This window comes from Phoxinus phoxinus (genome assembly GCF_949152265.1).
Source record: "Phoxinus phoxinus genome assembly, chromosome: 6".
Lineage (NCBI taxonomy): Eukaryota > Metazoa > Chordata > Actinopteri > Cypriniformes > Leuciscidae > Phoxinus > Phoxinus phoxinus.
The window spans coordinates 2,885,298-2,912,745 of record NC_136881.1 but is presented as its reverse complement, the minus strand read 5'-3'; the positions used below and the strand labels follow the sequence as shown (position 1 = coordinate 2,912,745).

At 37.1% G+C, this 27,448-nt stretch overlaps 1 protein-coding gene across 1 annotated transcript in view; it reads right to left on the bottom strand.

Moving 5' to 3' along the window:
- ptgfrnb (prostaglandin F2 receptor inhibitor b) overlaps positions 1 to 27,448 on the bottom strand; it is a 48,713-nt gene that overhangs the window by 19,983 nt on the left and 1,282 nt on the right. The window contains exons 2-4 of the mRNA XM_079615928.1: positions 24,271 to 24,636; positions 18,369 to 18,776; positions 14,135 to 14,500 (exon numbers count right to left, since the gene is read on the bottom strand). Coding sequence (XP_079472054.1) covers positions 14,135 to 14,500; positions 18,369 to 18,776; positions 24,271 to 24,636 — 1,140 coding nt within the window. The remainder of the gene's footprint in view (positions 1 to 14,134; positions 14,501 to 18,368; positions 18,777 to 24,270; positions 24,637 to 27,448) is intronic.

Below are 27,448 nucleotides of genomic sequence, written 5' to 3'. Positions count from 1 at the left end.
CCGCGTATACTAAATGAGGCAAGGGTGTCGAGTTACATTCAAGATATTTTAAGGCATGAAGATTTTTTTTTCCAAGGAAAAACGCTTAAATATGTCATTTTGGTGATCAAAGATGAGTTTTAAGGGATAAAATGATTGACTACAGGACTTAAAGTTGTAAATCTAAGTTTCACACTTCATGTCGGGCTGTTCATTGCCTCCACGTCGTGCATTAAAATCATTGAACCAAACAGTTTCTGGTCCACATTGCCTTCCACAATACGGGGGAAAAAATACTATGGGAGTCAATGGGCACCAGATACTGTCAGAATCTCTTTAACTCTGTCCCCGCCAGCATTATTTTTAAGTTGCTAGTCAAGCGCCAGCATTTTTTAATCATTAATATTTTTGGCTGAACTATCCCAAAGTGACTCAGTCCGTGTCTGTTGAAGAAAAGTAAGCTGGATTAATGATTAAATGGTGATGAAAACTAATTCTTAAGCAGCGAAAAGAATGACAAATGTTCCTCACACACCTCCAAACATCCACTCACGTGCACATTCACACACTCATCGTTGCTGTCTCTAGGCTCTCAGCGCACCAGTGTCAAGTGTGTGTGGGCAGCCGGCCCGGTCAGTGAAGGACTCCCTGCGTCTCTTCCTCTACAGCTGGGACCTTCATGCTCGGGTGAGCAGTGCTAGAGACACACGGAGACTTACAGCGGGCCAAAGCCAGTGCTATTCTCCCACACGGACAACCTTGACATAATCACATGACGTAAATAGCTCAGGAAAACACATGAGAGAAGCACGGGAACACAGGAAAATCATCCAGACAATCGTTGGCATACACAACCCACTGAGCATCACATGTGGTGGTGGGTTTTGCGTTAAGCTTTTTGGACGTCACGCCGGCTGAGTCACTGCGACCATCTGTGCGTTGTGGCTCTCATCCGCATCACTTCCTGTTCGCTAAGCCCCTCCCACTTATAGCCATTTACTTTGGGGAACATCTTATTGGCTCTGATAAAGACTACTGAACACATTCAGCAGAAATAGTCTAGACCAGATAACCCAGCTGGTGCTTAAACTTAGTCTTAGCGCTGGTTACCAGGGTACGGTGTGTTTTGAGCACTTTTAACCCACTTGTGCTGAGTTTATATTTTTATTTTATCGGAATGGTTAGAGAAAACATGGTAAAGATTTTGACACTTGCAGTGTGAACACAAAAAAAATTAAAGCTGCAAGAAGCATTTATCGGGGTTCAAGCTTTTAAGGCCTTTAAGCAGATTAGCATCAAAAGACATTAAGATTTATTTAGCAAGTATTTAACCACTTACGTCATAGATGGAAAATACCATTTACAGCCAATACAGGCAATTTACCATAAGAAATATATGGTTTTCAAAGCTTTTTGACAGTTATAGCGCCACCTATGGTCCGATCTCCATAAAACTTTGCATGCTTGTTTATTATGTCACATATGCCCACCAATTTTCATGAAGTTTTCGTTTAGGATTTATAGGCTTTCGAGTGTATTTTGTCATGCCCCTTTTCTAAATGACCCTGTTACAGCCACCCAAATGCACCTATGGGCCAATCGGGGTCAGACTCTGATAGGTTCTCCCCAAATTGAGGCCTACCATCTGGCCTGGTTTCAAGTCTCTAGGCCTCACGGTTTGGCCTGCACGATCAGTTTTACAAATCCTTACAATTACAATAGGGTTTCAGCATTTAATGCTTGAACCCCTAAAAATCATGGACATGATTCAAAAAGGTTAAATGGTCCTGAAAACAATAGTCAGACTTGTATTAGTCACAGTAAAAAATGAGCGTATTGGGAATGAATGAGAAACTAATTTTTATCTAGTGGAGACTATTGGTACTGCGGCCAAACAAAATCTCGCTAAAAGCTCATTTTATGAAATAATGACCTCAAATTTGGAGCTTGTTTAGATTTATGGCTTTGATTTTCTCACAGTTTTAGAGTAAAACGTGTTTTGGAAAATAAAAAAATATATATTTTTATTTTAGTGCATTTTTCCTAATAATAATTTAAAAAAAAAAATGTATAACTATTTTCAAGTTCAGTTTTTTTTTACTTTTTTTAAAGTTGAAGCTGGAAGTTTCATTTTCAGGTCTATGCTCAAAAAGTGAATAAATGGATTATAACTCCTGCATACATATAAATGAATACCATAAAATCACCTAAAAATGCAAAATATTAAATAAAAAAACATTATTGCTCTAAAATATAGTACAATCATTTCAAATTCTGTAACTTTTGACCATCAAACGAAGAGCATCAAAGGGTTAATACAAAAAAATGTGCTCAAAAATAAAAAATGTTTCTAGATAGACTTTGTTTGATTGACTAAGTTTGACTTTGGATTGCAGACATTGGCAAATCTTCGAGATCTTGTATGAAACACAAGATGGGGTCTTTATACTGAGATACAGAAGAATTAAAATCTCCTATCTATAGGAAAAGCAGCTGAGATATTAAAGTTAATAGTCAATTTAACCTGCTTGTGGAAGCAAAAACCAGCATTTCTCATATAAAACTAGACAATTTAGATGGTTCAACCCAGCCCCAGTCATTGGTAACTAAAATTAAATTAAAAATAGCAAAAATAAATAATATTAGAAGCAAATATTTTAAATTAAATGCTTAGAAATAGACATAAAACAGAAGTTGTAGTAAAAAATTCAAAATTAAACAAATTAAAAATAAAACATACAAAATCGACAAAAGCATTAACAAAATTACGACTCTAAGATTAAAATGAAAGCTGATTAATAATAAAAAAATTTCAGCATTGCCAGTCAACTAATAACTTTTTTAAGTTAGTTACTGAGTCTGTTTCTTTAGCTGAAGACCTTTCTCATTCCGAGCACAGCTTGGTTATGAACTTTTGGGATCAAGTGAGGAGAACCAGGCAGCGAAAGAGAGAGTTCCAGTTAAAGAAAGATAAATAAAGACAGGACGAGAGCAGGTCTACAAAGTGTTTCTTTACAGAGCAGACAAGATGAATGTCTGAGCGGAGCTCTATAGCCGGTCGCTATGGACGGGAACCGAGTGTCCTGGGAACGAAACGAGGCTCTCAAAGTGACTGTCAATCACGGTTCATTAAGAGCCTCTCCACTCCAGACATTCAATCTGCATTATCAGACTTTATCTCACACTCGCTCTCTCCTTTCAGCGTGCTTTTGTCTCCGTCTTCCTCTCTCCATTTGGTTCTCTCGCACTTTCTTCTGGTTTTCTGCACACCTGTCTGAAGAATGAGCCGTTGGAGCATCAGGTTAGTCCTCGTGTGTTTGGTGGAGTTGTTATTCAAATACAGAGAGACGGATGAGACGAGAAAGCGGAGTGTAGATTACAGGTCACATGATCCGGGCCGTTTCTCATCAGCACTGAACTGGAGATTAGTAACCAATGGACACCTGATCATCTCGAAATTATTGGGAATAGAAGAGACTCACTTACGGTGGTAGGATCAGAATATAACTAAATACGACTAGAACACGTAACTGACTGAAGAAACACTTAAATTAAAATTATTTTATAAAAAAAAGTGAATCAAAATATACAGAAAGAGAATCAATAAATAAATAATAATTTTATGAATCAGAATAAAATATAACTATTATATATAGTTATATATAACTATTATATATTATAATAAATAATATGTTATCAATATGTTATCAATTTATTAATTTAATTTGATTTAAAAAACATTATGGAATACTTAAATAATTAATAATTAAATATAAATTATAAAAATATTAATAAATATATAAATAATCAAAATATAAATTGAATAATCAAAATATAATTTTAGAAATCAGAATACAGAATAAATAAACAGAATAAATCAATATATAATTATAATTTTGATTAATAAATGAAAATGTAAATTTGGAAATCAAAACAGAATAGAGAAACCTCTCTTCTTAAATAAATCAGAAAAGAAGGTTAATAAAATAAAAATAAAAATATAATGTTATAAAATAAAATATAAAAAGTTAAAATAATTGAAAACCAAGCAACTCATGAATACACACACACGCACACACGCACACACACTCGCGCACACACACGCACACACTATAACACTATAGAGACTAGAATTAACGTGCTGGTTGCTGGGCTCACCGGGTCTTAAAGTCATTAACGCTAATGAGTTTGAGCAAGTCATCCATCAGTGCAAGACAACATGAAAAACGTCTCCTGAAATCCTGACAGAGACTTCAGCTGTTTCCACAACAATGAGATGTGTGAGCATATGGCATGGGTTCAGGCGGTACAGTACGTCAGCGTGATGTTAGTGCACTTCACTGCTTTGATCGAGAGTCGTCCACAAACACACTGCTCTTCAACACCGGATGATCACGCCAAATACTACAGAGTGTGCGACGACATTTATTACACTCATCAGACACACGATAGCAGACGACAGCACCTTCACTATCAAGACAACACAGACTTTGATCTCGCAATGCAAAAATAGGCCACAAACAAACGTGCTACACACACACACACACACACGTTTCTCCGAGGAGACGAAATAAAGACATCCAGATCACGTGTATTAAAGAGCTCAATGATACACTCTAAAAAATTATGTGTTGTTTTAACCCAAATATTTGGGTAAAATATGGACAAACCCAAACGTTGGGTTAAAAATTTAATTTAAAAATGTAACCCAACGGCTGGGTTTGTCCATATTTGACCCAAAACCCAGCATTTTTTAGAGTGAAGAGCAAACACAACAAGACAAATATACAAGAACAAGAACTGAGTCATTTGGCACTCGTCTGAAAACAATGTTGGAAGGAGAGATACACACGTCAAAAGCTGTGGATTGGATATTACACACTGTGCATTGTCCGTTCTGTCAAGATGAAAATGTCTTTATTAGTGGCGTTTGCAAAGTCAAGCATCACTAGCTATTGCTCATGTCACTACAATCAAAAATAAAGCTTCTCAATAGGAATCAATGGTTCCATGAAGAACCTTCAACATCTATGGAACCTTTTCATTCTACAAAAGGTTCTTTAGAATATTAAAATGGTTCTTTAAAGAACGGTTCTCCGAACTGTGAGTGTGAACAGCAGCGTTATATTCTGATTAACATAGAAAAAAATATTTTATTTTTAAAGTTGGAAATAAAAAGCAGATTATTGTAGAAGGTACTATTAAGAAAATACTATTTCAGTCTTTTTACTTCAAAATTTTACATTAAATTGAATGTTTTACTTGCGGTTTCTTCGCAATTATTTTTAAAATTTACTAGCAATTTCTGTGAAAAAAATTTCAAAGTAAGTCCTACTCCAATTTTTATTCAGTGCACAAACACTTGGTCAAATAGTAAATTTTAAGACTATTTATGAACCTTTCATTAAAACCTTTTGACGCATGAACTATATTTATAGTCGATACTTTCAATAACTCTTATCTTAATACTCTTATTGTGAGGCCATCACGATTACCTTCCCTACTAATGATCCCGTTCAAAATATTTTATTCAACAAAGATGCACTAAGTACACTAATTACACTTGACACCAATTTTGGGTCAAATATGGACAAATCCAGCCGTTGGGTTACATTTTTAAATTACATTTTTAACCCAACGTTTGGGGTTTGTCCAAATTTGACCCAAAATTGGGTTGAAACAACCCAGCATTTTTTAGAGTGTATATTTATAATGTTAAAGATTTGATTTCAAATAAAAGCTGTTCTTCTGAACTTTCTGTTCATCAAAGAATCTTGAAAAATAAAAAGAATCAGTTTAACGACTGTTTTCAACATTGATAATAATCATAAATGTTTCTTGAGCATCAAATCATCATATTAGACTGATTTCTGAAGGATCATGTGACACTGAAGACTGGAGTAATGATGCTGAATAAATTACACTTTACTATATATTCACATAAGACAGTTATTTTAAATTGTAATAATATTTCACAATATTACAGTTTTTACTGTAAATAAATGTAGCTTTGAAGAGTCTTTTTTAAAGGAACACAGTAAAGCAAAGATTATTGGTAAATTTTATATCATAAAAAAAACTACTAATTTATTGATTGATTAGTTTATCATCCCCACGGGGATATTTTTGCTTGAGTTTCAACATGCGTACACACAAAGAACCAACAATGTACATAAATACAAAAACACCCAATATTTTTTTTTTACTAGTTTCTAATTTACTAGAAGTTTCTACACCATCAAACTTGTAAATCCTACATCAAATATGTTTCCAGGTGATTATATATTGCCTAGAGTTTGCTCATAAAGATGCATCCCAGAAGGCAAGAGTAATCATGCTGGCCTTTTAGCAAAGCGTCTAAAGAGAAGGAAGTGAGAAAATAAAGGAGAGAACAATAATACTTTTCAGCGTCCCACACAAAAACATGTTCTCAAGTTCAAACATTAGCAGTTCTACAGGTCGGCGTTTCGGCATGAGACCGGTTTCTTGGAACCGCGTGGAGGAACGAGAGCCAAAATGTTCAAAGCTGATCTTACGAGTGTAAAAGTTGCTCTTTTAAAGAGGACCGCTTTTTTTTATGCTTTTTCACATGTTTATCTGTCTTTAGTGCGTAATGTTGCTGAAAAAGTCCCTCCAGCAACAGTTATTCTCTATATGAGTGTCAGTAGCCGCGTTTCCATTATACTTCAAATTGCGTAAATTGAAATAGCGAATTGAAAATACGCTTAAAGGTACACTGTGTAGTTTTTTAAGTATTTTATTAGCTAAAATCAATGTCTTTATTCATAAATATGTCCTCATTGGTGTAAAATTACCTCTGCCAATTACTATTACCTCTGACTTATCCTCGTAAGCAAATCATTTCTTATCTTTATTTACATGCGACAGGTAACTCCATAGAAGCAAAAAATTTATTTAAAAGGAAACGTGACCGGAGAATTAAAAAAACGAGGGTAAATATGGGGATAGCTTTTCCCAGGTGGAAAGAGCTAATGAAGGAGAAAGACTTTGAAAGGGACACTGAAGTTTAGAGCTTTCTTCTCGACAGGTAAGTCAATGTTACGTGTCTAAATTTCAAGCTTTTTTTCATTGCTTGGTTGTGTAATTCATTATGCATAACAGTAGAACATGTAGTTAACCTCGATGAAGTGCTATTGGAAGACATGTTGTCATCGCTTCTTGGTACGTAACGGCTACCGTAGTTGCAACACGCATTTGAAAAAGCGAGGCGCTAGAGAGCACTATTCGTTTTACAATTTCGTCGCTAGATGGGAGAAATTCGTACACATTGTACCTTTAAATGAAACACGTCAATTTTGCAAAAACTCACATTTATCGCAAAAACGTTTTTACGCTCGCATGAGGAGGTTTTTCACGCAATTCAAAAAAGGAATGTTTCGCAAATCTGCGATGGAAACAGTTTTTGTGCATTTACAGTCACCTGACGTAGATGACGCAGTGTGATTGGATAGCATACGAGACATATTTCTTTATTAAATTCATAAAAGACAAAATATTTACAGGAATACTGGATTCTAAACCTCAAAGAAATGCCACAATCACGAGCTTGCAGCAGAAATAAAGGAGAAACACCCAGAAACACATATGTGCCGCTCACATGGATCTTTCCTTGCCATTAATGCTTGGATATCAAGCCTACGTCTCCTTCCGTTAAAAATAATGGCTAGTGCGGAGACTGAGATATATATATAAATCATATCAACTGATCGCGAGAGGGAAAAAATTACGTTTTAGTCGCATAACTTTGGTTAATGGAAACGCCTTCATTACGCAATTGTTTGTTATCGAAATTTTGAAAAAATCGCAAAAGCTTTGCGCAAATCTGTAAAGGAAACGCGTCTACTGTTTCTGAACTCCTGAAACGCCTCCATTGTAGTCTTGAGTTTTATCCGGGAACGAACACGTCACAATATGCCTAATTTAAATCATTAATATGCAGAATAAAGGGGCGGGGCCTGGTTGAGATAGTTAGTAATGTGTTGAAACTGGCGGTTATGGTAAGGGGCGGGACATATTCCAAACACACTAGAAGCGCTCGACCAATCACAACACACTGATCCAGCCAGCGAATCAGAGCACAGTGTGCTATTCAGAAGGAGGGGCTTCATAGAGACAGGAAGTAAACAGAGTGTTACTGACAGACCGGGAAGAGAGGAGCCGCAACAATGGAGAATATGAGGAAAATAATTAACATTCAAGCAGGAAAACCTGTTCTAGTAGAGCCTAGAAACATCATCAAGACTTTGTAAAAGGGCATAATAGGTCATATTTAAAGATCTGGAAACACAATGAGATTCTCTTTAACGTTTTTACAGACGTTTGTGCTCACATAATGCAATAATAGCATTTAATTCTCAGAGATTAAAGAGCTTGTGTAAGTACAGTACGTGTGTGAGCGGGTGTGGATTTACCACACAAACACTAATGCTCTTCAAATTATTATTTTTAATGCAGTAAAAGTCAAGAGTCCTGCGATCTGGAGGCAATTTCTTTATAGATTAATCTGCTGTTGTGCTAGTGTTTCCAGATGTGTACCAACCAAGATGTTTATCGTCACATCACTTCGAGAAGTCACAGACAATACGTGATGTATTTTTATGGCTCAGGTTGTTTGTGTGCAATGCTGGTGGGGATTTCTTACATTAAAACCCATTGAAACCCACTAAGCCATACCTAAATCTAACTTTTTGTTCTCTAGGAAATTTGAGAAAAAAAGAAAAAAAAACATGCCAAATACTAAAGGAAACCACTTGGACAGCAATTTGGGATCAGTGAGATTTAAAACAATGTTTTTGAAAGAAGTCTATTATGCTCACCAAGGCTGCAATTATTTAATATAAAATACAGTAAAAACAGTAATATTGTGAAATATTATTAGTATTTGAAATAATTTATTTCTGTTTGAATATAAAGTACATTATAATTTATATCCTGTGATCAAAGCTGAATTTTCAGCATCATTACTCCAGTCTTCAGTGTCACATGATCCTCCAGAAATCAGTATAATATGAGGATTTAATGCTCAAGAAACATTTATTATTATTATCAATGTTGAAAAAGCAAAGAACACAAATGGAGTGGAGAAGGTAACATGTACAGAGGCGTCAACATGTTCACTGTCTCCTGCCGCTGAGCCGAATGGATATCGCCGGTGCTGACGAGAGAATGAACACAAGAAATATACATATTTAATCTCTACATACATTTATATTTTCCTTTATGAGTAGAATCTAACTGAAGTATATTCCCAGAGTGTTTAGGAACACTTAAAGGGGTACTTCAATGCTGGAAAAATGGGCTTTCAATAAAAACTGCGCTGTCTTTTACAGTAGAGAGGCTTTTTTTTTATTGCAGCTACCAAAACAAAGTCTCTTGACTAGAGAAAACAAAGAAGTTGTTTTCCCTTTTGCCAAATACTATAGGTAGGGAAACTTCAACACCCATAATGCACTGGGCATGTTGCCAACCAAGGCAAATCCCACAAGTCTCTGAATGAATGAATGAATGAGGCATTTAGTGCTTTTCATTTGTACTACTGTACACCCAAAGCACTTTACAGTCTCCTCAACCACCACCAGTGTGAGCATCCACTGGCCACAGTACAGCGGCGCCAGCGCGCTCACCACACACCAGATACAGGTGGAGAGAGAGGAGAGAGCCAGTTCAGTGGATGGGGATTATTAGGAGGCCATGATTGGCAAGGGCCATTGGAGGGAACGTGGCCAGGACACCGGGGTTACACCCCTACAGTCTACTATCTGTCTACACTGTGTTGAAATAAACAGCATTTAATGCATTCCAACAGTGTGTGATCATGAAATGCATATAAATCTGCAGGGGTTTATGAATGTGTGTGATCATAAGTGTTGTTTATATACCATTATAGATTCATATTTTGATATTTTCAGCTTCAGTTTCATTTTTAGTCATTTTGTTATGTGCTTTTGTTATTTTTATTAGGATTTTTTTATATTTTATATTACTATTTAGATTGTACAAGTCAAACACGGCTAATGAAGACGCATTACACAAAGTTAGCATGACTTTTATGATATTTTCTGTCAATTTTGGATCTTGACAATCTGCTGTAACAAAATTCAACATGTTTCAAAATCAACGAGACGAGTAAGCAACTCCAGAGCTTCCCTTTTACGGTGAACTACTCCTTCTCTTCCTCTGTATCTCCGCACAGAATAAACAGGTTGAAGCTCTTCTCTGTTAATCACGCTGACAACGAGATCCCGAGCAATTAACTGTGACGTCTACATGAGCGACTGGCTTTTAGCCTGTAGATCTCGACAGCGGTTCTCCATCAGAACGGCCACCCACAGGCCTTTGATGCATTAGTACACACACACACACACAGACACACAGACACACAGACACACAGACACACACACACACACACAGACTCAGACACAGACACAGACACAGACACAGACACAGACACAGACACAGACACACACACACACACACACACACACACACACACACACACACACACACACACACACACACACACACACACACACACACACACACACACACACACACACACACACACACACGCACACACGCACACACACACACACACACAGGTCTAGCTGAGATTTTATACTTATACAGTATACGGTTATTAGGGCTGGACAATATTCTGAATATTCTCACACTTTTGTGACCCTGGACCACAAAACCAGTCATGGGTCAATTTTTTTTTACAATTTAGATTTATACATAATCTGAAAGCTGAATAAATAATATTTCCATTGATGTGTGGTTTGTTAGGATAGGACAATATTTTGGTCGAGATACAACTATTGAAAATTTGGAATCTGAGGAGCAAAAAAATGTAAACATTGAGAAAATCTCCTTTAAAGTTGTGCATTTATGTTCACGATTGTGCTGCATTCACTCACAAAAATACATGTTTTACATATTTAAGGTAGGAGATTTACTAAATATCTTTATGGAACATGATCTTTACTTAATATCCTCATGATTTTTGGCATAAAAGAAAAATCTATAATTTTGACCCATACAATGTATAGTTGCTATTGCCACAGATATACCCGTGCGGCTCCAGACTGGGTTTGTGATCCAGGGTCACATTTGTGATCATTTGGCAACATGAACATTTTTGTAAGATTTTTTTATGATATAATTGATTTATTATGTCTTCTCAGATACATAAACTTCAAAACCAAAAATGGTGATTAATTTCCATTAAACTGCCTATGTAAGAAACTGTTAATCGAATGTTAATGTTAATCGAAGTCAATTTTCACATATTTAAATATTTTAGTCAAAAATATATATAGGCAAGTATATACTACCGTTCACATGTTTGGGGTTGGTAAGATTTTTTAAATTGAAATGCTCACCAAGTCTGCATTTATTTGATTAATATACAGGACAGATTTAGAAATATATATATATATTTTTTTAAATAGCCGTTTTCTATGTGAATATATAGTAAAATGTAATTTATTCCTGTGATTAAAGCTGGATTTTCAGCATCATTACTCCAGTCTTCAGTGTCACATGATCCTTCAGAAATCAGTATAATATGATGATTTGCTGCTCAACAAACATGTATGATTATTATCAATGTTGAAAACAGTCGTGTTGTGGAAACTGTGATATATTTAATTTTTTAGGATTCTTTCAGTAAAAAGTTCAAAAGAACAGCATTTACTTGAAATTAAATCTTTTGTAACATTATACATGTCTTTACTGTCACTGTTGAACAAGAGTAAATAAAGTTGTGTTTAAAAACAATTATTCTCAGTGGGAAAAGTGTGGAAAATATGGCTTGCTTATTTTTAAAAACATTTACTGTGTGTTAGTTAAATATCGTGCCAGCAATTACTGAATGATTCATCAAACATATTTACAAAAAAAAAACTAAATTAAAGCCATTTCAGAGAGAATAAATAAATAATGAGATATATGCATACCATTAAAAAGCTGAAAATTATATCTGAGCAATATCATCCAGCCCTAATTGTCTGCGAATCCTCTTTTAATAGACAACCCAAGGCCATCGACAGAAACACTCAGCTGACATATGGAAAGATATTTTCAAGTGCACGAATATAAACGACATATGCTTTTAATGTCATTTAAATACCAAATAATCAACATCAAATTAATATTTTATGGATGAGGCCATCAGCTCTGGGTGAAGCAGAACGCATTCATACGCACTGGTAACGAGCCTCAGATGGCATTTTCTTGAAATGTCACCCACAAAATGCGAGATGCAACGGGGTGTTCATGATTGTTAAGAGTCGTGACTGATGCAGTGTCAGCCGCGTTTACATTACCCTTCAAATTGTGCAAATTGAAATTGCGAATTGAAAACAATTACGTAAATTACGCAAAAAACTCCCATTTATCTCAAAAATATTTTTACGCTCACAAGAGGTGGTTGTTCAGGCAATTCGAAAAAGAAATATTTCGCAAATCGGTTTCAAACAGTTTTTGCGCATTTACAGTCACCTGACGTAGATGTCTCGTATTCTGTGTTTGGACAGAATACGAGACATAGTTGTTTATTAAATTCATAAAAGACAAAAGATTTATAGGAATACTGGATTCTAAACCTCAAAGAAACGCCACAATCACGACCCCGAAGCAGAAATGAGTGAGAAACACCCAGAAACTCCTCATATGAGCCGCTCACAGTATAAGGGTCTTTCCTTGTCATTAATGATTGGATAACACACACACACACACGTCTCCTTCCGTTAATAATAATAATGTCTAGTGAACGAAACCTACCAACGTTCGTTGCCATGATTTTTTAAATGACTTCTCGCGAGAGGAAAAAATTACGATTTAGTAGCATAACATCGGTTAATGGAAACGCCGTCATTTCGCAATAGTTTTGTATGAATATTTAGAAGAAAAAAAATGGAAACGTGGCTAATTACGTGAAAAACTCCCATTTATCTCAAAAAAGTTTTTACGCTTGCATGAGGAGGTTTTTTCAATTTAAAAATAAATATTTAGCAAAACTGCAATGGAAACAGTTTTTGCGCATTTACAGTCACCTGACGTAGATGACGCGGTGTGTTTGGACAGAATATTGGACAGAGTTGTTTATTAAATTCAGACAAAATAAGACAAAATATTTACAGGAATATTGGATTCTAAACCTCAAAGAAATGCCACAATCACGACCTCGAAGCAGAAATGAGGGAGAAACACCCAAAAAATCCTCATATGAGCCGCTCACAGTATAAGGCCCTGTTTACACGAGAACGCTCGCGGGTGAAAACGTAAAAATATTTTATCGGATGTGCCTTTCGTTTACACGGCGACGGCGTTTTTGGGGCTTAAAAACGCAAAAAAAAGTGAAACCACCCTCCAGAGTGGAAATCTTAAAAACGCTCCACCGTTCCCGTCTAAAGGGTAAAAACGGTAAAAATGCAAAAGTCTGCTAGACAGTGAAGGCGTCGCGTACGCATTTACGTCACAGGCATGCGCCAGTACAGGAAAATAACAAAACATTATCAAACTAAAATATAGCATTAATTTCATTAAAAAAAATAAATAAATAAAAATCTGTCATTTTTGAGCGACACGTGAAGAGCGCCGAGGGTTAAAGCAGCGGCTTTACCATATTAAACATGACAAACTGTGTCAGCGTCTCTTTCACTTTCAGTGCTTCACATCGCCACCTAGCCGTCTGGAGTGCACACTACATCCAATTTCACACACTTTTGCGTCACCATATGCACGCAGATTTTCCCCCCATAACGCTCGTCTAAACGCAGAATAAAAAGTGATAACGCAACGCCACTTTTGGGTTTTCTCTTCAAATCGTTTCCATGTAAACATAGCCTGAGAGTCTTTCCTTGTCATTAATGATTGGATAACACAACTACGTCTCCTTCCGTTAATAATAACGGCTAGTGCAGCGCCTGAGATATATATAAACCTACTAACGCCCATGCCATGATTTTTGGGATGGTTTATCGTGAGAGGAAAATATTATGTTTTAGTTGCATAGCATCGGTTAATGGAAACGCCGTCATTTCGCAATAATTTTTTTTGACGACATTTACAAAAGTTTAGCGCAAATCTGCAATGGAAACGCGGCTGGTGAAACGAGGATGATTTCTCTTACTTTGCTTGATAACGTGAACTCGTACGGGGTCAGAAATCTTCTCCGCGGCCTGGTACCATCGTCCACTCATTTGCTGAACCCACACGCTCACTTTACAGGAGTAGAGTCCCGTGTCGGACATCTCCACGCCGTGAACTCTCAACTGGAAATCCCACTTCCCCAAGCGCCTCACGTCCACGAGCTCAGACGAGCTGTTCCTCAGGCCGTCCCGGCTCAGGTGTGCCAGCGTGCGGCTGGTGTTCAGCATCCACGTCACCTCCAGCTCCACGGACAGCTCGGCGTGGACCGAGACCGAACAGGTGAGCAGCAGCGGCTCTCCGGCGGATAACGTGCTGTCGTCCTGAACCACAACCGTCAGGGAGTTCGCTGAGGATTTCAGAAACAAAAATCACTCAGATCGTAATGATACAAAATACATAACCAGACTTTTTTTTTTGGGGGGGGGGGGGGGGTACACTGGTAACACATGTTACATGTACTTACCATAGTAATAACAGTAAATTATGCATAATTACAATCAACTAACCCTCAACCAAACCCTAATCATACCCTAACCCTATAGTAAGTACATGTAGTTGCTTAATATTACTCAGTACTTAAATATATAATTACACAGTAACTATGACACCTTAAAATAGTGTAACCCTTTATTTGAAGGTGACGTAGTTACATTGTACTTACTCAAATAAGTATTAATTAAATACTTACTCTAGCAATAACAGTAAATACCAGCCATAAACCCCATGTTGTTCCTTGGGTTATACTTTATTTGGTAACACTTTATTTTACATACGTTACATGTACTTACCATAGCAATAACAGTAAATTATGCATAATTAATAACAAGTAACTAACCCTAAACCAAACCCTAGCCGTAACTCTATAGCAAGTATACATGTAGTTAATTCATACGGTAACACTTTATTTTACAGTGTCCTTACATGTACTTACAATAGTAATTACAGTAAATTATGCATAATTACAATGCAACTAACCCTCAACCAAACCCTAATCCTACCATGTAGTTAATTATTATTACTCAGTACTTAAATATGTAATTACACTGTAACAATGACACCTTAAAATAAGGTGTAACCCCTTTATTTGAAGGTGATATATAGCTGAGGATTTCAAAAGGCAGAGATGGAACAAAAATAACAAAAATAAATACATGACTTTTTCAGCCATAAACCTCATGTTGTTTTTTGGGTTACACTTTATTTGAATGTGACGTAGTTACATGGTACTTACTCAAATAAGCATTAATTAACTATATGTACTTACTATAGAGTTACGGTTAGGGCTTGGGTTAGTTGTAATTATGCATAATTCACTGTTATTATACGTATAGTAAGTACATGTATTAACGTGTAACTACGTCACCATTAAATAAAGGGTTACACTATTTTAAGGTATCATTGTTAAAGTGTAATTATATATTTAAGTACTGAGTAATATTAAGCAACTACATGGTAAGGTTAGGGTTTGGTTGAGAGTTAGTTGCATGTAATTATGCATAATTTACTGTTATTACTATGGTAAGTACATGTAACATGTAACAAGGACACTGTAAAATAAAGTGTTACCGTATTAATGAACTACATGTATACTTACAGTTAAGGTTTGGTTTAGTTACTTGTAATTATGCATAATCTAGTGTTATTTTATAGTACGTATATGTAGTAACGTGTAACTTCACCTTAAAATAAAGTGTTACCGTTTATTATTACCTAAAGATATTAAAAATATTTTTTTAATGGCGTAGCCTTGGGAACTAAGTAAAATAAAATGACGTTGAAAAAAAATATAAAAAAAATTATAAAAATTTAAGCTAAATAAAATTAAAATTAAAACTACTAAATATGAATTTGAATAAATATGAATAAATTAATTTAAAAAAACTATTTTATATACACTCTTAAAAATGCTGAGTTGTTTCAACCCAATTTTGGGTAAAATATGGACAAACTCAAATGTTGGGTTAAAAATGTAATGTAAAAATTTAACCCAACGGCTGGGTTTGTCTATATTTTACCCAAAATTTGGTTGAAACAACTCAGCATTTTTTAGAGTGTATATATATATATATATATATATATATATATATATATATATATATATATATATATATATATATATATATATATATATATATATATAAAGAAAAAGTTAAATGCGTGTTATTTTAATATTATTTTTATACTATTATAGAATTTATACATATACATCAAAATTATATATAACACACATTTAACTTTTTCTTCAAAACAAAGAAATAGTTACAAAAAAAACATAACACTAATAGTCATTGTGATTTATGAGGAATGTGAGGAACAGACCCAAACTTTATAATCATTTTCATGTTAGTTCTGATGTTAACGGCCCCGATACACTTCAAGCGGAAACGAAGAGTGAACTGGTGTGACGTCATATCAAACTAAATCAACCAAACCCTAGTTCGTTCTGGAGTTTGAAACTTCGCTTGCAAATGCGAACTTTCCGGAAATGTCAGTTCTAGCCCGGCTGGCAAACCTGCGTTTTATGGCACTTTCAAGGCCTGCGTTTATGGCCTTTTTTTTGCTGTTTCTACTATTATACTTTTGTTATATGAAAAAGAGCAGGAGGAAGAATCTGCAGAACATCTACTTTTGAGTTTAGACAAAAAAAGAAAGAAAGTAATTTGGGTTTGCAATAACATGCGTGAGGAAACGGGGGAACTATTCCTTTAATTTCTCCAAGCAAACTCTCAATCATTTCTCTGGGGAACAATGTGATGTTCAGTACGTCTCGCTTAGATCGCACAGTCTGCTTTGTGTTCTCTTAACATCTTTCGGTTACAATCTCACACAACACAAAGTCTCTGAGAGTTTGTGTAACGTCTGCTGGATGTTCTCTCCCGCAGTCGTCCTGATTTTAATTAAAAGCTCTGCAGTAACATTGACAGTGTATATGGTAACCAGACAGGAATTTCACCGGCAACGAGGATTCACACAGCCTGGTTTATGAGAAAGGTCTGAAGACATTAAACAAGAGAAAACTGGACAATAGAGCAGATCTATTCTTCTCAAGGGAGACGTTGGAAGGATTGAATAACCATAATCGAAACTCTTTCGTTTCTCTTTTTCCTCCAAATGCAACTTATTTATCATATGAGCAAATTACATAACAGCGATTCATCATAAGTACTTTTATCATATCAAATCAGATTATTTCATGGCATAATCTTTGATCATGAATCTATAGTTTCCCAGGAGAGCACAACAACACAACTAAACCGATAAGCAAAAACACAACAGAATAAAGCAATAATGCAACAGAATTAAAAGAATAGTTCACTCACAAATGTTCACGTCAGAATTTTCACTAGATTCACTTTTCCTTTTAACCACACTTTAATATTAATAGATGTTTGTTTTTCAAGATTTGACAATGCATAATGTTTTACAGAATTTGAATGTAATTTATAATTGAATTTCATACATAATTTAATTTAATGCATAATAAAAAACGAATAAAGTTTAATTTGATTTAGTGCATAATTTAATATACAATTAAAAAATATATATAATATAATTTAATTTAATGCGTAATTTAACATATAATTTTAACAAAATAATAATAATATAATAATTAATTTAATGTAATGCATAATTTAAAATACACAATTTAAAAAACAAACTATTATAATTTATACTTCAATGTAATGCATATTTTAATAAACATAATTAAGAAACTCATATTTTATTTATAATTTCATTTCATTGAATGCATAATTTAATTTACACCATTTTAAAAAACAAACTAATATAATTTATACTTTATTGTGATGCATAATTTTATATACATCATTGAAAAAAATCTAATAATTTATCATTTATAATTTAAATCATGTATTATATAATTTATAATACATGATTTAATTTACATAATTAAAAAAGTAAACTTAATAAAAATGACAAAAACCTTTGTTTAAAAAATTTAAAAATTAAGCTAATTAAAAATATTATAATAGTATATAAATACAAGTAAAATATGAAAATCTAAAAATATAGATGCATTTTGTCTCCAATGTTTCTCTTAAAAAATGAGAAATGTAAATAAACATAATTATGTGTTGCATCACTTTTTACAAATATTTCGACTGAATTAATTCCATCGCGTTGTGGCTTCATTCTGTTGTGCTCCAGACTATTTCTATCATGTTGCACCTCTTCTGATGCAGAAATGATCTCACCTGTGGGGGTGACCGTCACTTCCCCCATTTCCATCGTCTTCTCCTGAATCCGCTTCCAGACTCCCTGCTCTCTCGTCCACAGTCTGGCGGAGCACACGTACATCCCACCATCTTCCGGCATCGCTCCGGAGAGCACGAGACTGTGCGAGACTCCGTTTCCCATTTCTAGACGCATCCCGCCATCAGTGTAGCGTCCCGTGAACCCGTCGCCCACCGCCACACCCAGATCTGGACCACAGGTCAGCAGGTCCTCTAGTAGAGACGAGCCCTTCTGGACCGACCAGGTTAACGACAGGTAAATTCCTTCGATGAAGCTTCGGGAGACGTTGCACAGGAGTCTAATGGATCCGCCCTCGGGAACCGCCGGGTTTGGGGTGTCGGGAGCCACAATGAGACTGTTAGGAACGACTGAAAGATAAAGGGTGCATCAGTGTCTTTCCTCTTTTTAATTCAAAACATTATAAGCTGTTAAAGTTTTACATGCAAAAATAAAAAAAGCATTCCAAGGCAAATGCAACCAGTGATTATAACTGGTTTGAACGACACTTTGTCTGTTTTAACACTCAAGAATTACAGTAATCATACAGCAGGAAATGTCATTGCACACCGTCATCAAACCGTTGGACTAAGCTTATATACAGACACACATATAAATGGAAAGATACAATAGTCTGACAATAAAAGCCAACTTTGTGTCTGCCAGGTCTAACCACATGAACATCATTCATCACCAGTGACAGAACCAGATCGACAAGTTTAACCAACCGTGTGGAAACTGCCATTCTGCCGGAAAACAAGTTAGCTCTCTCCACACAGTGCTTTACGGGCTATATCACAATTAAATATGAATTGTTGGCCCAAATCCACGAGCATGCAAAATTATAAAAAATGAGAGGAATCTATAATTATGAATGTGGGCTGTATATCGAGTTTACTTGTTTCACTAGTCTCATGTTTCAAAACTGTATGTATTTTCTTCCATTGTAAGTGTGTAAATAGACGGAGAGAGGGAAGGACGAACATATGGAGGGATGGATGGTAAGTTGGACAGATGGCTAGATAGATGGAGGGATGGATAGACAGACAGACGGATGAATGATGGATGGATGGATAGACAGATGAATGATGGATGGACGGATGGATGGATAGACAGATGAATGATGGATGGATGGATAGACAGATGAATGATGGATGGACGGATGGATGGATAGACAGATGAATGATGGATGGATGGATGGATGGATGGTAAGTTGGACAGATGGCTAGATAGATGGAGGGATGGATGGATAGACAGACAGACGGATGAATGATGGATGGATGGATAGACAGATGAATGATGGATGGACGGATGGATGGATGATGGATGAATGATGGATGGATGGTAAGTTGGACAGATGGCTAGATAGATGGGAGGGATGGATGGATAGACAGACAGACAGACGGATGAATGATGGATGGATGGATGGTAAGTTGGACAGATGGCTAGATAGATGGAGGGATGAATGATGGACGACGGATGGATAGACAGCCAGACGAATTATTGATGGACGGATGGATAGACAGATGGACTGATGGATGGATAGGTGGATGGATGGATGGATGGACATATGAATGATGGATGGATGGATGGTTGGATGGATGAATGATGGATGGATGGATGATGGATGGATGGATGGATGGATGGATGGATGAATGATTGATGGATGGATGGATGGATGATGGATGGATGGATGAATGATGGATGGATGAATGATTGATGGATTGATGGATGAATGATAGATGGATGGATGAATGATGGATGGATGGTAAGTTGGACAGATGCTAGATAGATGGAGGGATGAATGATGGACGATGAATGGATTGACAGAAAGACGGATGACTGATGGACGGATGGATGGATGGATGGGTGGGTGGGTGGATGGATGGATGGATTGATTGACAGATGAATGATGGATGGATGGATAGACAGATAAACTGATGGATGGATAGAAAGTTGGACAGATAGCTAGATGGATGGGTTGATAGACGGATGAATGATGGACGGATGGATGGATGGATGGATGGATGGATGGATGGACTGATGAATGATGGATGGATGGATGGATGGATGGATGGATGGATGGATGGATGGATGGATGGATGGATGGACTGATGAATGATGGATGGATGGATGGATTGATAGACGACGGACAGAGAGACAGATAAATGGATGGATGGTTGGACAGATGGATGATAGATGGATAGATGAACAGATGGATGATAGATGGATAGATGAACAGATGAATAGATAGACAAATGGACGGATGGATGGACCAAAGTAACATAAATAAGTTAACTAGCCTGAGACGCTGTACTGGTCTTGGCTGGTAAATGAACTGTGATTCATATGATTTTTCATATGATTACGCCTCAACCTTCTACAGTGAGTGTGTGTTACGCCTCAACCTGCTACAGTGAGTGTGTGTTACGCCTCAACCTTCTACAGTGAGTGTGTGTTACGCCTCAACCTTCTACAGTGAGTGTGTGTTACGCCTCAACCTGCTACAGTGAGTGTGTGTTACGCCTCAACCTTCTACAGTGAGTGTGTGTTACGCCTCAACCTTCTACAGTGTGTTACGCCTCAACCTTCTACAGTGAGTGTGTGTTACGCCTCAACCTGCTACAGTGAGTGTGTGTTACGCCTCAACCTTCTACAGTGAGTGTGTGTTACGCCTCAACCTTCTACAGTGAGTGTGTGTTACGCCTCAACCTTCTACAGTGTGTTACGCCTCAACCTTCTACAGTGAGTGTGTGTTACGCCTCAACCTGCTACAGTGAGTGTGTGTTACGCCTCAACCTTCTACAGTGAGTGTGTGTTACGCCTCAACCTTCTACAGTGAGTGTGTGTTACGCCTCAACCTTCTACAGTGAGTGTGTGTTACGCCTCAACCTGCTACAGTGAGTGTGTGTTACGCCTCAACCTTCTACAGTGTGTTACGCCTCAACCTTCTACAGTGAGTGTGTGTTACGCCTCAACCTGCTACAGTGAGTGTGTGTTACGCCTCAACCTTCTACAGTGAGTGTGTGTTACGCCTCAACCTTCTACAGTGAGTGTGTGTTACGCCTCAACCGTCTACAGTGAGTGTGTGTTACGCCTCAACCGTCTACAGTGAGTGTGTGTTACGCCTCAACCTTCTACCGTGAGTGTGTGTTACGCCTCAACCTGCTACAGTGAGTGTGTGTTACGCCTCAACCTTGTACAGTGAGTGTGTGTTACGCCTCAACCTGCGACAGTGAGTGTGTGTTACGCCTCAACCTGCTACAGTGAGTGTGTGTTACGCCTCAACCTGCTACAGTGAGTGTGTGTTACGCCTCAACCTTGTACAGTGAGTGTGTGTTACGCCTCAACCTGCTACAGTGAGTGTGTGTTACGCCTCAACCTTCTACAGTGAGTGTGTGTTACGCCTCAACCTTCTACAGTGAGTGTGTGTTACGCCTCAACCTGCTACAGTGAGTGTGTGTTACGCCTCAACCTTCTACAGTGAGTGTGTGTTACGCCTCAACCGTCTACAGTGAGTGTGTGTTACGCCTCAACCTGCTACAGTGAGTGTGTGTTACGCCTCAACCTTCTACAGTGAGTGTGTGTTACGCCTCAACCTTCTACAGTGAGTGTGTGTTACGCCTCAACCTTCTACAGTGAGTGTGTGTTACGCCTCAACCTGCCACAGTGAGTGTGTGTTCCGCCTCAACCTTCTACAGTGAGTGTGTGTTACGCCTCAACCTTCTACAGTGAGTGTGTGTTACGGCTCAAACCAGCGGACAGGAGGGAAGTTAGTGTGATACTAGTGTTCATCAGGAACACCGCTTATCTACAGCACAGCATGTCCCGCTGAGAGAGGAGACATGAAGACAAACCCGACAGGCCTCAGAAATGCTGTAACAGGAGTGGTTTCAAGAAGTCACCATCATCAGACAGACCTTTAGCAGATCACCATACAATATCTTCAATACGGAGTCAATGTTCGTTCGAGTTCACATTGCGATCTCTGACTTTGATAGCAATCTGAGCACAGTCTGAGACGCTGTTGAGATTACTGGACTCTTTCTGAGAGGCATTTGCATTTAATCCCATTGCTGTCAGGAGAAACAATTAAGATGTTTTACATGTCCTGTGGGTTCTTACTCAAATCTGCTGTGATTACACTAATTTTCAAGACGTTCAGTCAGTGCTCATGAACTAAAGATAATGATAATATCATTAACCCAGTGAATTTTGCATAATGAACGCTGTTGGCATTCAGAGAGACGTGCTAGTCCACAGATAGAAATAATTAAGTTTCCACTGCAAAAATGGTTTTGAACAAATTAAACAAAAGCCGTTAGCAATTAATGCATTGCACAACTTTTTTTTAGAGAATGATCTTTTAAATGTGTTTGTATTAAAAACATTACTTTTGTATGAAATATTTTCTGCTCATGCATTATGCATTTGTACGCAATGTTTTACGCCGGATGAGTTTTAACTACTTAAAACTGCATATACATAATCACCTTGCAGCTGGACATCTGCTTCATATTGATATTAAACAATATTTTTGAATTGCATAAAATTACTTACCGTAATTTAGACAGGCTTTTAGCAGATAAGCATAAAATCTTGAGATATTTTGAAGTAATATTTCACAATATTAATGTTTTTACAGTGATAAATAAATGCAGCCTTGGTGAGCACACAAGATACATCTTTTAAAAACATTTTTAAAAATCCAAATTATCCTAAACTTTTGATTGCAGAAATGTAAATTAACATAATTAAGTCTTAAAGAAAGAATCAACCGATGGATGGATGGATGGATGGATGGATGGATGGATGGATGGATGGATGGATGGATGGATGGATGGATGGATGGATGGATGGATGGATGATAATATCATTAACCCAGTGAATTTTGCATAATGAACGCTGTTGGCATTCAGAGAGACGTGCTAGTCCACAGATAGAAATAATTACGTTTCCACTGCAAAAAGGGTTTTGAACACATTAAACAAAAGCCGTTAGCAATTAATGCATTGCACGACTCTTTTTAAGAATGATATTTTAAATGTGTGTTTGCATTAAAATCATTAGTTCTGTATGAAATCTTGTCTGCTCATGCATTCTGCATTTGTATGCAATGTTTTACGTCGGATGAGTTTGAACTCTTTAATGGAGGGGTTGATTATGATTTCACTTTTCTAGCTGTAGTTAGTGTGTAATGTTGCTGTTTGATCATAAACAACATCTGCAAAGTTACGATGCTCAAAGTTCAAAGCAAAGGAAGATATTTTTGATACTTTTTAAGGACTACAACAAACGGCTGGTAGGAACTACACGAGCTTCCTCCCGGGTTAGTGACATCACCAACCATAAAATTTACATAAACCCCGCCCCTGGGAACGCGATTTATATATTATCATGACAGAATATCCTAATCAGTGACTATAAGATAACTACACATAAGCTTCATAAATTCATCAACTAACCATTCAGAAATGTCCTGTTCTTCTACATGTTGTCACTTCTTCTTGAGTCTTTCCATCATTGTCTGAATCCGGTTTGAACATAAAATTCTAAAAGTTTTTGAAAATTGCAGTGTGTGTGTGTGTGTGTGTGAGGTAAAAGGACATGAGCTCTTGAAGCTCCGCCCCCTGTGCCGGGAGCAGCAGCTCATTTGCATTTAAAGGGACAGACACAAAATGGTTCGTTTTTGCTCGCCCTCAAAAAGTGACAATTTTAACATGCGATTATTGCGATATAAAAATATCTGTGGTGTATTTTGAGCTAAAACTTCACACACACACTCTGGGGACATCAGAGACTTATTTTACATCTTGTGAAAAGGGCATTAAAACCACCTCTTTAAAACAGCATACACATGCTCACCTTGCAGCTGGACATCTGCTTTATAGTTTCCACTTATAATGGAGTCAGTGCTCGGGGTACTGCAGTGGTAGGTGGCGCTGTCACTAACTCGAGCCTCTTGAATTCTCAGTTCCACTGCGTTGTCCGCTAGTTGGGACACACTAATGTCGCGGCTCCTTATGCGGTCCTGAAGAGGGCGATCTGAGAATGTTTGGTCAAACGTTGAGATCACATTGATGGATTCTGTCCCTCGCGTTACCGTCCATTCGAAGTTCTGCTCACTCGGGCCCTCATAGTCCGAAACATTACAGCGAATAGACAACGGCTGGCCCTCGACCCGGAGCAAAGGGCCCCGAGACACCGTCACCGACCTGCAGTGGCATAAACCTTTAAAACACAAACACAACAGAGCTTTATTGATTGCTCTTTATATCATATTTCATTTAAATTATGTCAATATGAAATGGTGTTGGTAGAGCATTTAATGTGTGAAGAACAATCAACGTCAGTAGGGACTTTTATTGTGGTTTATTATGGTTTTATCCATAGTGTAACCCGTAGTTGTTTCCTTAAAGAGCCGTTTCTACTTGATTGAACCCATTCCACTTGGTATAAATTAATGTATTTAGGTGATTTTGGCTAGAGTAAAGCCAGTTCATTCAGAAAGGATTTTAGCAGATTTTAGCAGATCAGCATACAATCTTGTAATATTTTGTAATAATATTTTTGATCAAATAAATGCAGCATTGGTGAGAGACTTGTTTAAAAAAAAACTATTTTATCAAAACTTTTGACCGGAGAACATGAGTGAGTCTTACAGTAAAGAATCAAACCCCTTTTATTGTGATTTATTATGATTTTATCCACACCGTAAAACGGTAACCTGCAATTGTTTACTAAAAGAGCTATTTCTACATGACTGAACCCATAAAAACTTGTTTTGTTGGTAAAATGAATGGATTTAGAAGATTTAGCTATATTAAACTATATTTTTGACTTGCATCAAATTACTTAATATAGACAGGCTTTTAGCAGATCAGCATAAAATCTTGAGATATTTTGAAGTAATATTTCACAATATGAATGTTTTCACATTAATAAATAAATGCAGCCTTGGTGAGCACAAGATACATCTTTTAAAAATCCAAATTATTCTAAACTTTCGGAGAAACGTACATGAAAATAATTAAGTCTTAAAGAAATAATAAACCCAAGGTGGGATGGATGGATGGATGGATGGATGGATGGATGGATGGATGGATGGATGGATGGATGGATGGATGGATGGATGGATGGATGGATGGATGGATGGATGGATGGATGGATGGATGGATGGATGGATGGATGGATGGATGGATGGATGGATGGATGGATGGATGGATGGATGGATGGATGGATTGATGGATGGATGGATGGATGGATGGACGGATGGCTAGATAGACGGATGGATGGAAACACAGTTGGCTAGATAGACGGATAGACAGATGGATGGATGGTTGGATGGATGGATGGATGGAAAGACAGTTGGCTAGATAGACGATGGATGGATGGATGGATGGATTGAAAGACAGTTGGCTAGATAGACGGATGGATGGATGGATGGATGGATGGATGGATGGATGGACGGATAGATAGATGGATGGATGGAAGGATGGATAGAAAGACAGTTGGCTAGATAGACGGATAGATAGACGGATAGATAGACGGATGGGTGGATGGATGGATGGATGGATGGAAAGACAGTTGGCTAGATAGACGGATAGATGGATGGATGGATAGACAGATAGATGGATGGATGGATGGATGGATGGATGGATGGAAAGACAGTTGGCTAGATAGACGGATAGAAGGATGGATGGATGGATGGATGGATGGATGGATGGATGGATGGGTGGATGGATTGAAAGACAGTTGGCTAGGTAGATGGATGGATGGATGGATGGATGGATGGATGGATGGATGGATGGAAAGACAGTTGGCTAGGTGGGTGGATGGATGGATGGATGGAAAGACAGTTGGCTAGATAGACGGATAGATAGACGGATGGATGGATGGATGTATGGTTTGAAAGACAGTTGGATAGATAGATATATGGATAGACGGATGGATGGATGGATGGATGGATGGACAGACAGATAGATTAAAGAGCTATTTTTACCTGTTTTAACCCATAATACTTTTTATTGGTATAAATTAATGTATTTAGGCGATTTAGGTGATATTAAATAATATTTTTGACTTGAATAATAAAAAAAACAGTTAATTTAGATGTTATCCTTTTTCGGATACCAGTTTTCTTCAGTGCACGTGTAACTGAGGAAGCATCACTAATTCACTAATCTGATAACCTGATTTCTGAGTTTCATAAGCACACAAGTGCATGCTGACTATAGTTTGGCATATGGCACTTTACAATGGGATTATGAGGATTATCTTCAAAGCACATGATGGCACTTTCATAAAAGACCCCAAATGCAAATGAATCGCCATGCTAATGATAACTCTGTCTCTCTCACCCCACTAGACTTGCAAATGACACCAAACGAAAAAAGACTATCCTAAAATATTCCTTTCTCACAGGAAAGCTCCTGAAACACAGGCTGACACGTTGAAGGAACCTTCTGGCAACTTCAAACCTCGAGGAGACACAGGAGAAATGTGTTTGTAAAACCTTGTTATTTTCACCACATACTCATTTATTTTCTTTTGTGCTTATTAAAAGTCCATTGGGATTCCTGTCAGCATGGGGAAATAACACAATCTTAATGTTCAGCTTTGAAGTCGATAGAGCTAGTGTTTAAGAGACCGGTCTATATTATAAATGAATAGAACAGCAAGAAAATAGAGGAGAGGTTATTATATATATATATATATACCCTACATGAAGTAAAAAAGGTTTGATTACATGCATGAGAATATGTGCATATGCAAATAAATGCAATTTAGTGTTGACCATGTAAATCTAAGACTGGTAAGAAATCAAGACATACATTTCTATAATAAGAGGTTTATTTGGACTCATGTAACATACAACGCATCAGAACAGTAAACAGGTTCACCCTTATTTTCTCTTTGGCTTGATCTGAGTAAAAAATGAACTGTCCTTCAAAGATTTTTTGCAGTATTTTTCGGTTCAACAAAGAATGTTTTCATAAACAGCAGTTTTGGCTGCGCAGCGTTCACGATTTGCTATAAGGCT